At 41.1% G+C, this 20543-nt stretch overlaps 1 protein-coding gene across 4 annotated transcripts in view; it reads left to right on the top strand.

Annotated features, from left to right (window-relative positions):
* The window catches only part of abr (ABR activator of RhoGEF and GTPase), a 147369-nt gene that overhangs the window by 75092 nt on the left and 51734 nt on the right, over positions 1 to 20543 (top strand). For all 4 annotated transcript variants that reach the window (XM_034099699.2, XM_034099700.2, XM_034099702.2 and 1 more), the window contains 7 exons: positions 8194 to 8246; positions 8846 to 8986; positions 10734 to 10855; positions 13269 to 13437; positions 17050 to 17169; positions 17441 to 17516; positions 17649 to 17753. In XM_034099699.2, coding sequence (XP_033955590.1) covers positions 8194 to 8246; positions 8846 to 8986; positions 10734 to 10855; positions 13269 to 13437; positions 17050 to 17169; positions 17441 to 17516; positions 17649 to 17753 — 786 coding nt within the window. The remainder of the gene's footprint in view (positions 1 to 8193; positions 8247 to 8845; positions 8987 to 10733; positions 10856 to 13268; positions 13438 to 17049; positions 17170 to 17440; positions 17517 to 17648; positions 17754 to 20543) is intronic.

Genomic DNA, 20543 nt, shown 5'->3' with positions numbered 1-20543 from the left:
ACACACACACACACACACACACACACACACACACACACACACACACACACACACACACACACACACACACACACACACACACACACACACACACACACACACACACACACACACACACACACACACACACACACACACACACACACACACACACACACACACACACACACACACACACACACACACACACACACACATTCTCTCTCTGCCTGTCTGCCTGAGAAAGGAGGCAGGAGAACAGAGTGAGGAGAGAAGATGAGGGACATGGAAGTGCTTCTGGTTCTCAGGCTGTGTTGTAACACATACGGTAACGACTGCTTGATATGATGTGCCGCCGTTCGATGTATAGGCGACTTGGAGTGTCGTCTTTCCCTTTTTTCTGTCGTTTTTCAACGAACCGGGATGTCATCATCTTTCATTGTAAGGTGGATTGATCGTCTTGTTTGCCGTGAAGTTGGGACACTTATAGCTAAGCTGTCGGATTGATTTTGGATGTTTGGAGCATGAAGTAACGCTCATGGTGCACGTATATTATCTCTCTGCTGTACAGTATAAATGTGTTTATTTTGGATCTTTTGTGTTCTTGCTGAGTGAGGATCCTCTGGAGCTCACTCATACTGGCAAACTGCAATTATTCATGTCTTTTTATCATACAAAATGTTCTGAAGGACAGCAGCTTTTTTCTGTTTATCTGTGTTCAGAAGCCGGGCACGTTTAGTGTAGTAATATTAGGACTGCTGGCCCCAGACTGCTCCTGGTGGAGAATACTTATCGCCGGAAACAAGTCTGATGTGTGTGTGAGGGAATGAGTGTGTGTGATAGGGAGTTGGTAGATCCTTACATGATTGGTGTGTGCTCTGCTAATGTCATGCAAACTTGTGCAGTTTTGGGTTTATGGCACAACTTAACCAGGGAGAAGACTGCAGGGAAATTGTATGTGGCTTAGTCAGTCTGAGAGAGGGTGGGTGTTCATTTGTTTGTGTGTATGTGTCAATTGTCAGCTTCATGTACCTGTGAACCTGTCCGTTAATTTATGCAGCGTAAATGAGGAATAACATATCATTTTCTCGTCTTTACTGCTTCGGCTAAATGATCATACACTGTAATATTGGATTGCTGTACTACCACCTGGTATGGTGGTTAAATAGCATGACGCTTGCGTAATATTCCCTCAACATTCAGTGTTTGTCAGCACCCAGGGGCAGCTGCTCTGATTAGAGTTTGAATTACATTTCCTTAATTACCTGGCGAGGTAGTCCAGGGATTTCTCTTCCTCAGTGACTTCCTTTTCTGTTCCCTCCATATTTCTGTTATCGTGTTTTCTTCCCAACTCCTTTCTTCTAGGGGTGTGAATCTTTTGGTATGTGATGAGTTAAAACCATTTCTGATCAAAATCAATACTTGATCCAGTACATACGGGGCGGGGGTTACGTTTATCTATTCTATTCTGCAGTAGTTAATTATGGCATATGAGCCAAGTAGCATGTGAATAATGTTATGGAGTTTTTATATTTATATATAAGCTGTATCAACGGATTGCAATAATGTTAACACATAAAGGCAAAAGTAAGACAACATGTATATTAATTCATCCTAAAGTTGCACAAATAAACACTTTTTTCTATTAAAGTCTATCAATTCTTACTTTAGAGAAAGTATTTCTCCATTTTCAGTGACTTTTATAATAACAAGTCATACAAAAACATGAACATGCTTCCTTTTCCATCATTACAATTGGTAGTCTTAGGCTAGCTGCGTTTTTAATTTCTCAAAAACATTTCAAAAATGAATTTCACACAAATTGATGCTGTAAAAGTTTTCAATAAATCACTCAATGATGCTCGACACAACTTTGACTTGGTAGAAGAAAACAATAACAATTTTATAAATGTTTCCCTCAACCCTACTTTTATCCCTGTACCCATCCTTCCTCCTTCCATGTGATTCAATTGGACCCCAGCCAAATTAACTGACGTTCAGTTTTGTGTATTCTCTTTATTAAAAAAGGCAATTTGTCAGGCCTGTTAACATATAGTACAGCTCACCGTTATCTGGCTGCAACCTCTAAGTGAAACAATGCTAATGGGAAGTACTACATTAGATAGCATCTACTTTCTATCGTTCCGATGTGTCCTTGTCTTCCTCCGTCACGGCTCTTGCTAACATTGCATACTGAGTTTCTTGCCAAATGAAAGCTGGCAGACCCTGCGTCCTCACTGTAGACCCCTGCAGTGTGGTGCTGTTCAAAGACTTTGCCCACGTGTCTATCGCCTCCTTATCAAAGATGATCTATCTGTCCGTCGGCCAAGTCGTCAGGACGACCTTGAGAGAGGGACCAATCAGAGTCAGCTCACTGTGACGGGTCATCGACTTCCAATAATCCTCCTCTCTCCGTCTTCTCATCCTCTCATGTCCTGACTCCTGACCGGACTTTGAACCTCTCTGTTATTGAGCTCCCTCGTCCAGACTGTCTCAGCAACTATTTGATGGATTGCTGAGAGATTTTTGTACTGACTAATGTGCTTCAAAGGAAGAATCATACAAACTTTTGGTGATCCCTTAACTTTCTATCTAGTGCAGACATCTTGATTATCACGTTATCACATTAAATGTATGCACAATGTCCACAAATGTTCTTCCTAGTTCTCTGAGGAACATTTGCATGCACCATTGACATTCTTTAAAGTTAACAACAGCATGTTAGCATTGTCACTGTGACCATGTTAGCATGCTGATATTAGCATTAGGCTAAAAAAGTATCTTTGTTTCTGAGCTGCTAACACGACTGCTTAGTCTAGTTTTCATGAAGAACCAAGGTGCAGTACAATTTTAAACATGCAGCACGTTAAACATTAATAATCATTTGTGTTCTTACTTACATATACAACCAGCCAACATACCAACTAATGTGTACTTAAATGTACTCAACTCACACCTGAAATTAGCCAAAGCAACCTAAAGACACCTACAGGTTCCCAAAGTATTTGAGATGAATACAAAGCAGTATGCACATAATTGTGTTTGCAGCCTCTTGTAGTCCGCGCAGGTCGAGCTGTAAATTCTCTGGGAGTTTGGGGCATTGGTTCATCGAACCAGGACCAGCTAAGAGGGCCGCGTTATTAATGACCAGAGGCTGGAGGAACTTCAAAGAGCATCAGCAAGGCCCTCTAGAAGACTTATACAGTTCATCAGTGTATTCTTGTGTGTATTTGAACATATAGGAGTGTGTTGAGTTTAATATGACAAGCCCGATCTGTGGATCTGAACATGTTCCCTGTAGGTTTGTGCTCTGGCCCTTTCATATCTTTTAAGGAGGCGAGAAGAAGAAAGGAGGATGAAGAGTACAGAGAGGGATGGAGAGAGATGACATGTCTGCTGTACAGCTGATGGGAGTGACGTTGAATGGTTTAAACAGAAAAGTGTAGCACCGAGTCTCCCTCTCTGTGGGAGCAGGCTGTCTGGGACGACCTGCCCTGCATACAGCAGGCACATCACTTGGATAGCTTTCCTTCCCTTTCCATTTAAAAAAAGTCAGTTGTTTTAAGTCCGCTCTATAATACATTTGGATTAACTTGATCAGCTGGTTTCCTATATTCTTATGCCCTTGTGGATATGCTTGTATTTATTGCATACCCTCTTTCTGAGTGCATAGCAGCATTATTATATATTGTATGCTTGGTGACGCCAGTCGCTTTATTATTTTGAGACCTTGAGACATTTTTGGTATTTCATTACTGTTGCAATCCAGGGCTGATAGACGAAAGAATAAAAGCCCTCACACCCCCTCTTTATTCATATCTATATGCGTTTCTTCCCATTCCTCTCTCCTTAGGGGTCCTCTCATCTGCCACCTTGCCTGCCGCCCATCTCCTTGGTATCATTTTATTTCCCATCTTTCCCTTTGTCTTATCCGTGGGAGTTTCTCACCTAGAGCTGTCATTTATGTCAGATCTGTTCTCACCATCTCAGGAGCAAAGCCGTCCCTAGAGGAACCGGCAGAGTGCGGTGGTGGAGGCTCAAACTCTGATTCTATATTTAGCACTCTGCTTTATGTGTGTGGTTTATGTTTGCATCCAAGACTCTGTTGAAGTACAGTGCCAAGGCAGGATGTAAATAACCTAGCAGGATCATACATATTTAGCGGAAGCAAACTGTATCAAGGCAAGGCAAGTTTATTTATATAGCACCTTTCAACACAAGGCAATTCAAGGTGCTTTACAAAAATGAAAGACATTAAGACAAAGGCATTTAAAAACAGTCATTAAAAAAGATAATAAAAGAAAAAATACATGAATAAAAAGTTACAGTGCAGTTTAAGATATGAATAGCTCACACAGAAGTTCCATTTTACTGATGCCTTTCTTTAAGGTTTCTCCGAACATGAGCTGTGTACGCTTGTATGGCACATACGTCCCGATCAGCATACACAGAGAAAATCAGCCAGGACAAAGTCCCCAGACACTGATTCCCTGGGGTTACTAGCCCCAAATGTTCATTATACACAACCGCTCCGTTTCAATTAAAAGCAGCGGTAAAAAAGAAAAGTCTTCAGCCTGGATTTAAAAGTAGTCAGAGTTGCAGCGGACCTGCAGGTTTCTGGGAGTTTGTTCCAGATGTTTGGAGCATAATAACTGAACGCTGCTTTACCATGCTTAGTTCTGACTCTGGGGACAGAAAGCTGACCAGTCCCTGAAGACCTGAGAGATCTGGATGGTTCATAATTTAGCAGGAGGTCAGAAATGTATTTTGGGCCTAAACCAGGGGTCTGCAACCTTTTTGACCAAAAGAGCCATTTCGCTCCTTTTTCCCCAAAAATGTTTTTGTCTGGAGCCGCAAAACATATTTCATAGTTTTTTATTGTTATATCAGACAAAAAACTACAGGTTTTTTTGCATTTATTAGGCTATTTATTACATGATATAAAACTGTTCACCTCTAATAAGAAACAAAGAACTTTTATAAGGAGAATTACTAATAATACACAGGCCTACTTTAAAATAAATTAAACACAGCACTTGGGGAGTCCTCTGCACATTTGAAGGGGAAAACATATTATTAAATGGGCCCACTTTGAAATAAATAAAACATATATCTGCACCCTAAAAAGAGTTAAAGGTAAGAATGGAGAAACCAGCTCGAGTGCGCTAGAATTTGAAAGTACACAACCGGAAAAAATATGCCTCTTCCTTCAGACTTTCTTACAGAGTCCCTCCTCCAACACACACGAACGCACACATGACCAATGAGGGCACGAGATAAGTTTGTGCCCAGATGGAAGGCTGACAGGCAGGTAGGCCATCCAGTTATTTTAGCCGGGCCGGCTCAGATGATTGGTCGTGCTTTTTTACAGCGCTCCGGCTTCCAGAGATTAATTTTTGTATGTATTTATTGTCAAAGCATTTAATATATGAATTGCTATCGGGACGTTAGGAGCATTCCATGGAATATAACAAAAAGTGTTTTCTGAAATAAATTACATACCCCATTGAATTATGACTAACGATCGTCAGCTGTCTTCCTCTCCCTCGTAAAGGCTGCACCACCACAACTTCTCTCTATATATCAGACATACCGGTAAACCAGCATCATTTGCTGTGAAAGCATACAACTCTGTCCACGCAGAATTAAATCCTGTGTTCCTCCGGTACTTTTCTTTGATTTATCCATAGTTCGCTCATCGAGCCGGGGGTCAGGTTATTCACCTCCAAGAAAAGGCGCTCGCGCGGGACCGGAGCAGGATGTGACGCATATTTCAGTTGACCTAATTAAAACCGTTTTGTTTTTTATTTATGTGTCACAGTATCACCTCAAAATACAACATACGAAACATTTTCAACCATGCAACAAAATATAAATAGTCCTACAAATACTTTTATTTTATTTCCTTCTTATTTTTGTCTAAGCTCAAGGGAGCCAGAGCAGAGGGCTTAAAGGGCCGCATGCGGCCCGTGGGCCGCGGGTTGCCGTCCCCTGGCCTAAACCATTCAAAGCTTTATAAACCAGCAGCAGTATTTTGAAATCTATTCTTTGACACACAGGAAGCCCGTGTAAAGACTTCAGAACTGGAGTGATGTGATCCACTTTCTTAGTGTTAGTGAGGACTCGATCAGCGGCGTTCTGAATCAGCTGCAGCTTTCTAATAGATTTTTTAGTGAGACCTGTGAAGACACCATTACAGTAGTCAAGTCTACTGAAGATAAAAGTGTTTCCAAATCCTGCTGTGACATTAGTCTTTTAATCCTAGATATGTTCTTTAGGTGATGGCAGCCTGATTTAGTAACTGTTTTAATGTGACTGTTGAAACTCAGGTCAGAGTCCATGACTACACCTAGATTTCTGGCTTTATCTGTTGTTGTGAACATTGCAGACTGAAGCTCAGCGCTAACTTTTATACGTTCTGACTTTGCTCCAAAAACCATTACCTCAGTTTTATCTTTGTTTAATTGGAGAAAGTTCTGAAACATCCAGTCATTGATTTGTTCAATGCACTTACTCAGTGTTTGAATTGGAGCATAGTCTCCTGGTGAAATGGTTATGTACATTTGTGTGTCATCCGCATAGCTATGGTAACTTATTTTGTTGTTTTTCATTATCTGAGCCAGTGGTAGCATGTAGATGTTAAAGAGAAGAGGCCCCAAGATGGAGCCTTGAGGTACCCCACATGTCATATTTGTCAACTCAGATGTGTATGTACCTATAGAAACAAAGTTGTTTCTGTCCTTTAAGTAGGATTCAAACCAATTTAGAACTGTTTCCGAAAGTCCCACCCAGTTTTCCAGTCGGTCTAGTAATATGCTGTGGTCAACAGTGTCAAACGCAGCACTGAGATCTAATAATACTAACACTGAAGTTCTGCCACTGTCTGTGTTTAAGTGGATGTCGTTAAAGACCTTTACAAGAGCAGTCTCAGTGCTTTGTTTTGGACGAAAGCCTGACTGGAACACATCGAAACAGTTATTTAAATGCAAGAAATTACTCAACTGTTGAAAAACAACTTTTTCAATGATTTTACCTAGAAATGGCAGGTTTGATATTGGCATGTAATTGTTCATTACTGAAGCGTCTAGATAATTCTTTTTTAAGAGCGGTTTAATGACTGCAGTTTTCAGGGCCTGTGGAAAAACACCTGAGTGAAGAGACTTGTTTACGATCTGCTTTAGTTCATCAGAACTAAAAGAGTTCTCATGAACTATTGTGGGAAAAGTACTTGGTGTGAACGCGCCTTATATGAAGTAGATCTGAGGCCATGCAAGGAAAATTTTTTTTGAGAAACCCTGTTGGAATAATATCAAGGCAGCAGGAAGAGGACTTCAGAAGTTGTATTATGTCCTCTTGGTTTTTATCATTAATCTGATGGAATTGTGTCATGGTGTCAGAACCAATAGTCTGCAGCGTGAACCCCGAAGATAGACTGCCTTTCTGTACGATTCTTTTTGAAGTATGACGTGATCCCAGCCACCTTAGTCAGCATTGCATCATTTAAATACTGCTGTGTGTGTTCTATTGAACATTGTTTTGAAGGTTAAATCTATGTGGTTTAAGTAAGCGGATTTTAAATGTTGACATGTATTTATAGACAGCGACAGTTTCTTATCTTGTCTCTTGCGCTTCATTTCTTGGAGTGGGTATAAAGGAGGGCGTGGAGGGGGGACAGCTTAAATGAGAAATTATCAAATCAAAGCAAGACATTTGACTTGTAAGCACAGTAATGATGTTAACAAATAAATTAGACAATGTTCAGAAAGTGATTTCCTACAGTTAAGGTCTTGAAATATCCTCCTGAATCTTTCTGGTCTGAGACAAACCACTGAGTGAAAGTTCTGTCAATTCGAAGTCGAGACCATGACCGATCTTTCATATTGCAACACTTTTGTAGTAAATTATCAATCATATCGTATCATCAGTGGACCATACAGTAGGTGCAGTGTTTTAACTCCGTAGCAGCTGAGTGGGACTGTTTGTCCTTTTCAGAGTCTGAGGAAGTGTGTGTGTGTGTGTGTGTGTGTGTGTGTGTGTGTGTGTGTGTGTGTGTGGGTGTGTGTGTGTGTGTCTGCGCGTGTGTGTCTGCGCGTGTGTGTCTGCGCGCGTGTGTGTGACTGCGCGCGCGTGTGTGTGTGTGTGTGTGTGTGACTGCGTGTTTGGACTTGTGTGTGAGCGACACTGACTCAGATCCCTCCTCTTCTCACCCCACAGCTCTCCTCTACAAGCCGATCGACCGTGTCACCAGAAGCACCCTGGTCCTTCATGTGAGTACAGTCAGTGCACTTCTGCATTAAAGGATCATTCTCAAAGTCAAACAAAAACCAAAGGACAAAATGAACCAGTAGTATTTCTATAGGATGTTACTAGTTCAACAAAAGCGTGATTTCCTCTTTTAACTTCCAACATTATGTTGTATAAATACATTGTTTGGACATTAAGGGTAATATGGTTCAAGTAATTACAAAATAAGTAAAGTGATAAAATATGTTTTCTTGTGTTGCTTGTTTTTTGGGGGGATTTGACCCTCAAGCTGTCTGACTCATAAACACACAGGATTCCAATATTGAAAAATCAAAGCCTTCTTTTTGTTGTTTATCACAGTATCCTCTCAGCGTTTATACTATGCGCAGTGCAATTACGTTTTTTTAATAAGAAGATCAAATTCAATCAGAATTTATGTTCATGCTTGGATGGATTTTTGTTAGGAAGTGAAAATTGATTTTTATAGAGTTTTAGAATAAGACTTTTGGACATTATTAGGCAAAGCATGTTTATTTTTAAAGCAGAAATGCAAAGTGCTTACACAAACAATTATACCTAAAGTAAAGTTGTGTGTGTGTTTGTGTTTGTGTGTGTGTTTTAGGACCTGCTGAAACACACTCCTAAGGACCACCCGGACTTCCCGCTGCTGCAGGACGCTCTGAGAATATCTCAGAACTTCCTCTCCTCCATCAACGAGGAGATCGACCCCCGCAGGACCGCCGTCACCACGCCCAAAGGAGAGGTGTGTGTGATGGCTTGTTAATGAATACGCTTTTCATCTGGGAGTACTACCTGGAACTGTCCTTTTTAATTGTCTAAATAAATTGCCCCAAGTGAAGGAGTTCAAATATCTTGGGGTCTTGTTCTCGAGTGAGGGAACAATGGAGCATGAGATGGGCCGGAGAATCGGAGCAGCGGGAGCGGTACTGCAGTCGCTTTACCGCACCGTTGTGACGAAAAGGGAGCTGAGCCAGAAGGCAAAGCTCTCTGTCTACCGGGCCATTTTCGTTCCTACCCTCACCTATGGTCATGAAGGATGGGTCATGACCGAAAGAACGAGATTGCAGATACAAGCGGCCGAGATGGGTTTTCTCCGCAGGGTGGCTGGTGTCTCCCTTAGGGATAAGGTGAGAAGTTCAGTCATCAGGGAGGGACTCGGAGTTGAGCCGCTCCTCCTTCGCGTCGAAAAGGAGCCAGTTGAGGTGGTTCGGGCACCTAGTTAGGATGCCACCTGGGCGCCTCCCTAGGGAGGTGTTCCAGGCACGTCCAGCTGGGAAGAGACCAAGGGGTAGACCTAGGACCAGGTGGAGGGATGATATCTCTTCGCTGACCTGGGAGCGCCTTGGGATCCCCCAGTCAGAGCTGGTTGATGTGGCCAGGGAAAAGAAAGTTTGGGGCTCTCTGCTGGAACTGCTACCCCCGCGACCTGACCACGGATAAGCGGGAGAAGATGGATGGATGGATGGATGGATGGATAAATAAATTGGGAAAGCCCACACACTGTGCTTGGTTACTATAATACATGTATCAGGAATGTTTTTCCTGTTTAATGGGTTTGACTTGAAGTTATGTGTTGTCATCATTTGGTGCATGGTAAGTGTGACCCTTGATAGAGGAACAATCTCAGCATGAAGAAAAGGCAGCTAGTGATAATACACTATAATATAGACTTTACATGCCTCATTTGACAGAGGTGTGTATAAATCAGCAATTGTGCCTATTGATTTTCCTTTCTAACATATATAGCTTTCTCTTGTGCCAAAAAGGCTTTGTTTGAAACATTTTAGAATATGCAGTAACACTCACCAAGACTTTTAATGTGTACAATTGATGGACTTTCCCTTTGATATCTAACACACATTTAATAAGAAAAGACTAACGTGCGATTGTCCGCCCTTTAGGAAAGACTTAACTACCGTACTTTTCGGACTATAAGCCGCGACTTTTTTCTCCATTTTTTTTTTGTACAGCTAACGGCCACTAGGGAACCTCCTAAATATATGGATTTTACAGGTAAAATTAACCACCTTTAACACTATGGGCTCTATGACCGCGGCGGGCTCCAGCAGGAAAAGCTGGATTCCGGAAAAGAGTGAGACAGGTAGCGCGCCAAAGTAAAAGTGGAACCGAGAGACAGAACGAGAGCAAGACAGACGGACAATTTAGCTGCTGCGGCTTATATGCAGGTGCGCTTTATAGTCCGAAAAGTACGGTATTATATTTGTTTGCAAAGGGAATGTAGAGCTGATTGGGAGTCAGTGTTTGTTCTGAACATTTCTCTATCACCTTGAAGAAACCCATGTATCATCATTTGAAATGAGCAGGTTCAATCCAACTGGATACAAATGCCTTGATCTCCTTAAAAACAACACAACATTTATTTATTTTTTAAACCGATGCTGCCAAAAGTCAACACTGTTGTGTCTTGCTTATCATTACTGTGTTTGCGTTGTTGGGACAACAGAAAGTGACATGAGGTGTGTTCGTAGGCTCGTCAGCTGGTGAAGGATGGCTTCCTGGTGGAAGTATCAGAAAGCTCCAGGAAGCTTCGGCACGTCTTCCTCTTCACCGATCTGCTGCTCTGTGCCAAGATGAAGAAGACGTCTGTGGGGTGAGTCCACTTTACCTCTTCATAAGTATCATAACAATGTGTTTTTCAGGGGAGGCATTTGGAGGGGGCCTTCTGAAAAGGGCTCCTTGGCAATGTGGCAAAAATCCTCATCATGGTTATTTTGCTCAATATTAAGACCATGATTATTTAAAGTGATAACTTATCGGCTTTGCAAACTTAATACATATACTGCACTTAAAAAAAAGAAAAATCGTTTTTTGCATTGAATTTTGACCTAGACTTTAAATGAATTACTCTATTTTTTTTAATTAATTTAAAGTAGATAATGAATGCAATTAATAATATGATAACAAAAATAAGATCATCTGAGCTTTAGTGCACTTCCCCACGCTACTGATATTCTCTTAACATTTTGAGAAAGTATATTCTTCCATTCACAATAATACTTTATTTCTAAAGTCCTGTTGTCATGACAACCAAAGAAAACAAAATTGTGGTTAATCCCCCGACTTAAATATCCCCTTTTTAGGATCGCCTTCTCAGTGTTTATTTCTGTACTTCATTCATTCTGCCCTCTACATCAGCATGTCAACCCCTAACAGTGAATCAGAAAGGATGAGTTTTACAGAGTATCCTGGCTCCTCAAAGCAGAGAACGGAGAACTTTTTGAAGCCTCTATAACAAAAAAAAAGGCTCTGGGCATTTTGCCTCTGGTATTTTTTGACAGCGTAGGTCTGTAGGAGAATAAAGAACCCGGATAAAGGTATTATTCAAGAAAACATGTGCGCACAGGCAGAGGGTTGTTGAGCTGAAGTTAAGAGAGGACACAAACAGAGGGATTGTGTGTGTCATGTGGCTTGACACATGCTCATAGATTAAGCGTCACTTTAACCAGATTGCCTGTCGCTCGCCTCGTCAGCACGGCGGCAGCTGTTAGTCTGATTGGATCTTACTTCGGTTGACATTTACCGCTTGTCTGTGTCATTCTCAGCATATAGCGTTGCCATCGCTACCAGACCTGTAAATCAAATCATTATGGTCTGGAGTGTTATCTCAGCGTGCCCCCTACAGGCCACACACACACACACACACACACACACACACACACACACACACACACACACACACACACACACACACACACACACACACACACACACACAGTTAGAGCAGCACAGCCATGCAGGGAGTCGGTCACTGAGTATCCTGAATCCCATTTTATCATTATCTCCATTCTATCATTGAGGAATATTATATTGAAACCGCCGCCACATGTTCCACTTCCAGAGTTCTATATATCATAATATATATCATCCTTATTTATGTTCCGTCCTTGCTATTCTTACTGAAAGGATATGATGAAATATTCCTTATTCAGATATGGATTTACTTAAGCTCCTACAAAAGAAATTATGAATAACATGTAACACATTTAAAATCAATCATCTGAGTGTGAGTAAAACATTTCACAACAGAGGAGAGCATTGAGACACAAAGGGGTTGATGATGGAGGGGTGAAAGATGAGAGGATCAAGATGGGCTTTGAGGGGTGTAAAATAAATGTATTTCAATACTAAATAAAGTAACAACCCATTTTTCCAGTTCTGCGACAGTAAGAGGGAAACGAAGACCACTTTTTTTGCAATCAAGACATTAACTGTAACATTAGAAAAATGTTGTTTTCCAGTGTGGATTGTCAAACTGCTTAAAATAGCTTCTGATGAAGGAGTCAAGCCGGTAATGAGTTGAATGCGCAGGAATGCAAATCAAAGTCTCATTAGTGACGACGACTCAAATCAATCTTCTCAGTTCTGTAATCTCTACTGAGCGTGCATCATTTTTCATTAAATTGCATTACAGCTGCATGAACAGGCTGAACAGTATATCCTCTTTTGATGCATTCAGATACAATTAGTCCTGAGGTCAAATTAGCATACTTTTGAAAAAAGTGACCTTAGAATGTGGTTTTTCCAATTGGCTAAATACTGTAATTTGAAAGTCTGGCAGGATATTTCATGCTTTCTTTTCCTCTTTTTTATATATAGCTGTGAATATTGTAATGTTTCTATTGTAATGATGTAATACAGTATGTGTTAACACCATGGTGAACGGACAAATAGGAATTCTTTATAAAAAATGAGACCAGAGATATATTGATTGTGCCATTTCAAAGGTTATCATGGCAACTATACAAGTGAATATTTAAAAAAGAGACTTAATTTCTGGCCAAACCTAATTGGATTGAGAATGTTCTATTAAGTCCGGATGTTAAAAAAATAAAAGCAATTCTCTGCTACCTTCGGTCTGCATATTTTAACAGCTTTTCCTGTCCTCAACAGTTTTGTCGATTCTTAAAAAGGAGTTAGGATTTATCGTACGATTGTGTTTCGTCAGATTGTGTTTCATACCCTCCTTCTCAAACCTTATATCCCCTTCCTTCCCCTCTGTGCAGTCGCCATCAGCAGTATGAGTGTAAGTGGTACATCCCTCTGGCGGACCTGACCTTCCAGACCCTGGACGACTCTGACTCTTCGCCCAGCATCCAGGTCCTGCCCGAGCACGAGATCGAGGAGATGAAGATCAAGATCTCAGTCCTAAAGAGTGAGATACAGAAAGAGAAGGTAACCCTCTTGGTTTTCACTGGCATTTGAGACCTTTTTCTTTGTTCTAAATGGGACCTTCCAGAAAATCAGTAGCCGATGTTCTATTATGTGAAACACCAACACTAGTGACTCAGGAGTGACTAATATGTTCCTGATTCTTATCATGGAATACACCAACTTTGTTGGAAGACTTCCTCATATCAATGATTCCTTACTGGAAAACACTGCTGTTGTTTTTCTTGGACAGGTCAGGTATAAAGTGTTGGGAAACCCTTGTGAGTGCTTCAAATCTCAGATATCATAAATATATTTTATTACAATAAGCAGTATAATATTCCAGTCTTCAGTAATTAATTTAACATTCTATTAATCTTACGCTGTTTTACATGTTTTATGTACATTTTATTTGCACCATTGTGTCTCAATTCTTTATTTAGAAGATATTTAAGAACATTTAACCAGTCACAATGAAACAGACTTGCAGTTACAGGTAGGGTTGCAAAGGGGCGGAACATTTCCGGAAAGTTTCCATGGGAAGTTAAGCTGGGGAATTTTGGAAATAGAAGCATTTGAGCTCCATACTGCGTTTTATCACAGCAGAATTTAACTTTATCTCCGGTAGAATTCTGATCAGGCATTTTTTTTTTTTTTTTCCTTTTTTTTTTTATAAAGCTAAGGACCTAAAATGTGCATTACTTTAACAGGGCTGCAATAGAGGGGTATGAGCAGTATGAGGCATGGCTACAATGGGTGATCTGTTTGGTATTTTAAGCATGTTTTGTATAGGTATGGCCCTATAATATATGTTTCCAATATAATAATAATAATAGATTTAATTTGTTAGCGCTTTTACAGGTGCTCAAAGACGCTTTACATATATAGTGAAGAGAATATAAAATAAAATAAAGGAACAACAAATACATATATATTTAAAGTTAAAGTCAAATAATACAAAAACAATCACACATTAAAAGCCAGATTGAAGAGGTGAGTTTTTGTAAGTTTTTTGAAGGTGGTGAGGTCAGTGCAGTCTGATGGGTTGTGGGAGTGAGTTCCAGAGGGAGGGGGCAGCGACGGAGAAGGCTCTGTCCCCCCAGGTCCGGTGATTGATGTGAGTGGGGATGGATAGGAGGTTGGCTTCTGATGAGCGGAGGCAGCGGGAAGGGGTGTGGTGGTGCAGCAGGTCTGTGAGGTAGGGGGGGGGCCTGATTGTTGAGGGCTTTGTGATTAATCAGGAGGACTTTGAAGTTGATTCTTTGACGGACGGGGAGCCAGTGAAGGTTCTGGAGGACGGGAGTGATGTGGTCTCGGGAGCGGGTGTGGGTGAGGAGGCGGGATATAAAGCATAATAGGTCCACTTTAAGTTCCCTATGAAGAGCCAATCTTCAATTTAGAACATTCCCAGTTTATTCCCATAAATTCCCATGGAAAATGTCCATCTTTGAAAATTCCCGTAATTTTGCAACCCTTGTTACAGGGAATACTAAAGATCTGCAATAAGGAAGCTGTATGAATTGGAACCCTCCCCAGTATTGTACGTCTTTGTATCTCTTTAAGTATTTTGTATGTTGCACTGCTACAGAAGCCTGGGGCTTTAGATTTCTATTGCCTTTGCTGTAGCTCTTATGCAAGGGTAATACAACCCTATAAATAATCTATAAATGTATCTTCAAACTGGACAAAACTGATTTGCACCCGAGATCGAAGTGCTGCATCACACTTGCTGGCAAATGTTGTGTTATATTTCTATTCTTATCTGTGCTGAAACACTGGTTCAGCACCTGAGGTTAAAAAAAGAAAAGATGCAAGGTCCGCCAACAGTTACCCGTTGTTACAGTAATACACCGGGCAGAGACGCTGAAGGCTCCAGGGGCAGAGAGTTCCTGTTATTCCCGTCTCACTGCGATAAAGTGGCCCACCCGGGGCTCAGAGAGGGGACGCGGCTGGTGTTCAGAGTCAGAGGAGGTCGGAGCAGAGAGATTGAGATGATTGTTTCCAGGCTCTGACTCACGGCTTCCTGCTGAGGGCTGGGAGGATGTGTGTGTGTGTTTTTGTTTTCCTTTAATACTGACAAGAAGCCTGAATTATATACAAAGACTATCCCAGCATGGCACTCAATTTCAGGGGTTTATCCAGTGTTTTGTGGAAAATAGGAAATATGTCATTAATCTGATGCTACCATGCTGATAAGAAAAATGACATGTAAGTCATAAATCGTTATGTTCTAATGTTTAGAGGTCATACAGTGGTGTGTAAACTAGACACAATGCAATACCATCACCATGATATATACTTTTAGTCAGTGTGCGAAATACCCGTCAATAATCGGGGGGGTCCCCATCTCCCATTTATTGCGCAATATACCGGTCGAAGATTTCTCAATATGTAGTAGGCCTCCTATACAATATTCCATGGAGGCAAGCCAAGACAATCAGTAGTCTATAGCAGCGTTTCTCAACCGGTGCGTCTTCAGGGGTGCCGTCAAATAATTCTATATTCTGACGTTCATATGAATGAACGAATACGTGACCGTTAAAGAGCCGTCTGTTTTGGATTCTATGCGAGGAAATGCTTTTGCTGCCAAAATAGAAGATATTTGTGAATAAATGTTTTGAATTATGAATACCGGACATAGGAAGCTTAAAAACATTTTAGTGACCTTTGCAAGTGACAAATACATATTATAATGTGAGACCCCCCTCAAATTTAGCTGTTGAGACTTTCAGGGGGCTCAGGTGTTAATCAGGGGGATTGAGCTCCCCCGGACCCCCCCGTATTTCACACACTGCTTTCAGTGTATATTAAGTGTACTACCCTTTAAGTTGTTCCTTGTTACAACGTATTATATGATTTTATTTTAATTAGTTTTTTGTTATTCAGCATCAAGGTTTTGAATGCACAAATATTGGATTCATGTCACAATCATAGACAAGTCTCCTCATATGATTTAAGATCATACAGTGTAGAGCAAATAACAGATATTTAAAGTGACAACATTTCAAGATGAGTTTAAGAAATTGATTTCAGATATATAAAAACTAGAATACTCTAACATTAAAATGTAACAAAAACGTTGCTCTTCAACAAATGATATTATTATTTATGACCAACAGTCATTCGGGACGTAAACAGGAAGTATAATGCTGCCATCAGTTAGTAAGCTGTGGGCTACTACCTGACCCCTTTTGAAGCCTTTATTTGTCAATATGTTTGGCACATTTTCAGAAAGAAATAATTGAGTTGTTCCCGTTTGCAGTTTACCCATGAATATATAATGGGCAATGGCAGGATCATTTTGATAAAAACTTCAAAATGTGATAAATCTCATGCCAGAATATGTCTTTTTTTCTGTATGTGGCTTTGTGGATGTTTATTTGCGATAGACATTGTTAGATCGTGTAAGACATGCTGAATCTAAAAACAGGGTCTCATATCTGAGTATCAAGATTTGAATTCTGACTGAGTCGAAAGTACCTCATGCAGTATCTCACGTATTCCCCTTCGACCTTCCCTTCAACTCTTACTGTTTTAGAGGCTATACAGCAATGTTTCGTATTCTTGATAAACACTTCTCTATTAATCTCGGTATCAGGACTAAATGAGATATTACCTGTCTTTTTGTGTGTTTAGAAAGCACCGAAGGGGCAGAGTCGCGTGGACCGTCTGAGGAAGAAGATGAATGAGCAGGAGTCCTGGCTGCTCCTGCACTCTCCCACTATCCCTTTCCGCGTCCACAACAAACACGGAAAGGTAAAGTGTTCATCCCATGCTGTCACACTCTGCATCCATGAAGCTGCAACACTTGAGTCTCACCACTAGAGAGAGACATGACTCTTTCATTAAAGCGCTTGGCGATGGATGTGATTTAGCTTTCCAAATGAAAATCTTGTCACTGTGTGAGATCATTTCCCATCAAAGCTTTTCTACTGGATACTGCTTCTACTCTCTTTATCATTTCTATCATGCTATTAATGCAGATAGTCGTTAATGTGTGTTTGACCGTTTTTCTCTGTGTATGTAGAGCTATCAGTTCCTCCTCTCCTCCGATTACGAGAGGTCAGAGTGGAGGGAAAGCATCCAGAAACTCCAGAAGAAAGGTAACAGCTGCCTATTGGCCCTTTCTCACCGTAGACAACTATGCATCCTCCATCTGAAAATGGTTTCAAAGCACTTTTTACAGACTGTACTGCATAAAAGTAGAAGTTTGAACTCAGCTGTGTGTTTCTCAGATCTCCAGACGTGTTTGTTGAGTCCTGTGGAGCTCCAGGTCCTGACCAGCTCCTGTTTCAAACTCCGAACTGTGCACAACATTCCTGTCACGAGTAACAAAGACGGTGAGAAACACTTCTGCTTTCTCCTTTTTTCACACAATCACACACTCTCCTTCCTCTCCTCTTTGATTTGAGTTTAAATCCACACCAAAGCCCTTATTATACTCTAAAAGCCACATAATGAGAGCGGGGGGCCTGCAGGAGAGAATGTAGGTGACAATATGTTTCTCATCTAGCTCGTAGCAGTCAATGCCTCGCAGTGTGCCGCCGGTGGCCTGCGCTCAGCTCTTAGGCTCCATAATGTTTGTTTTTGCTCCAGATCTCCACGTTGCACCACTTTCAGAGGCTGGGGGTAACATTAAAGCCATCTGGCCGACCTGCTCTGATCCCCCCCCCAATGGAACAAGGGTCTCTGCTTTCACAACACACATGAGACAGACAGAGGACTCTGAAAGACACACTGTCTTAATCTTTCTCGCATCGCACAGACAAAAAGAAGTTTGCTTCTTATACAATCATGTCTGTGAGTCGTTATTTTGACATCCAATATCTCTAAAGTGCTGATCCTAGCCATTCTTGATTTGTTATTTCTTATTCTGGTTAACCTCAATGGAACTGGACCTTTTTTACAGCCAGCGAACAGTGGCGTATAGTGGATCAAATGGATTTCCTTTAGGGAAATGTGTTCTCCGCAAACCTCAAACACATCCCGTCACCATCTCACATCAATTTAGGATTTATTTACCTGTATGTATTTCAGATTATACATTTAAACCCTGCACACTCTGTGCTGTTTGAATTTTGGAGAAGAATCCCAATTGTTGGGCAACAGTCATTATTTCTCACTTATGGAAACAGCTATGAAGGTCTGCTTTTTCTGAGTGCCCCATGAAATTCATGAATACATTTTACACGCTCCGCAATCTAAGGTCAAATAGAAAGAATATGAATACTAAAACAAGGGCACTCCAAACAGAGACTCTACCAGAAAACAATGCATTTATCTACAAAAGGATTTTAGTCCTATTGGGTACATATTTTAAGAAGTAGTTTTGTTAAAAATGTCAACTGCTTTGCGGCCTCCAGGAGGTTTTTACTTCGCTCACTCGCTCTGCTAAATTAATTAAACCCTCACCTTTCTGCTATGTACAGTAAGTGGTCGAACATTTGGCTTCAGGTCGTTAATGTTTTTTCTTTTATTCCCCAGGGAGGCAATATATAAATCAGAGCTCAGGCATCACGTCTTGTCTCAGACATTTAAAGCACCCCTCATTGTAAGGTGAACATAAACACACACAGTGACACAGTAGGGCTTTAAATGCAGACCAGCTGTTTCAGGAATGTTTATCATAACTAAGAGGATGGATGATATTGAAAACCCCTAAATAATCACTTCCATTTGACTCCATTGTGAGGATTATCAATTATCGCATATTAGATCATGGATTTCCACAGGTTATTGTTCAAGTTGGATGATAATTGAAAGAAACAGATCCCAATTTCGCTCTCGAAGCGGTAACTCGAACTTGAACCTTTGAACCTTCCCCATGTGAAGCTCCCCTGTCGCTCATTCATAAAGCACACACACTCTCACACACACTCACATTAACCTGCTGGGTTGGTTGCTCTCCTCTCAGCTGCCCACAGTGGAGTCCTGCAGCCCTCCATGTTAGTTTATTTACCAGCAAACAGCTAGGCTTCAGAGGCCTTTATCAAAGCAAGAGTGTTCTTCATGTGTCTGTCGGCGGGGGGTGGGGGTATCTCAGGCTACTAAACCAAAAACGTCCACCCACGAGCCTGCAGTGGGCGGCAAGCTCAGTTGTCATCACAGAAGACAGTTTGTTGATGTGAAGTCTCATACCGCTCAGACAAAAGGTTGTCATAACAATTCATTTTCACTTAGGTCTTCAAATAAATTCATTTCCTCAGCCATTCTCCGGTGCATTTGTTTTCATGTTTTAGCTAGATCCATCTGATGTTTAATATATCTCCCCAGGAACATAGTAACTGGGTGTTGAAAGGGGTGAAAACAGTAATTAGATGTTATAAAGAGAGGTGTATCCACAGTTTGGACCTGGAATAAATGAAAAACACATATAGATGCGCTGATGTGTCGAGAAATGTATACAAATAATAGCAAATATTTATATATAATCGATTAGTAGTAATTTCTGTCACAAACTTCAGAAAATTATCTTTTCATCCTCAAATATGGAAGTAAAGATAATAAATAAATATAAAGATAATCTCTTTGCAATTTTTACTGTCAAAACTGAGATTGAAGAGAAACTATAGGTTACTTACGTAACCCCAGTGTTCAGAGTAACATGAAGTGAGATGTCTCACTATGGGATGCGCCTCATCGCGGAGCAAACAGAAGCATCAATCTCATTACGCCACGGCGCATGCGTCATTCAAAATAAGCACCTCTTCTCGCTTTACAATAGCAAGGAGGGCCGTCTGGTGAGACATCTCACTTCATGTTACTCTGAGTTCTGGGGTTACGTAAGTAACCTATAGTTCTCATTCATAACACTCCGTTCGATGTCTCACTATGGGAAATTGTAGCTCCCGTATTGCCAGGCGAGCTTATCTCGAAAATCACCAAACCAACCAGAACTTTAACAGGTAGAGCTCTGACTCAACCAGGTGCCCAGCACTGCTTGAGTCACACTAGGAGTAGAACGTCCAGACTGTTAAGAGGCGGACAAAAGTGAGCGGCGAGGACCAGCTCGCCGCTTGCACCAATGTCTTGGATGGGAGACATCCTGGATAGAGCCCAGGATGCAGCCAGACCCTGAGTCAAAAGAGCTCGTGGACCCGAGAGTGCCTGCGAACTCTGACTCGTATGGG

This window comes from Pseudochaenichthys georgianus, chromosome 14 (assembly GCF_902827115.2).
Source record: "Pseudochaenichthys georgianus chromosome 14, fPseGeo1.2, whole genome shotgun sequence".
Taxonomy (NCBI): domain Eukaryota; kingdom Metazoa; phylum Chordata; class Actinopteri; order Perciformes; family Channichthyidae; genus Pseudochaenichthys; species Pseudochaenichthys georgianus.
The sequence above is the reverse complement of the archived record's forward strand: the minus strand, read 5'-3'. Positions and strand labels throughout refer to the sequence as shown.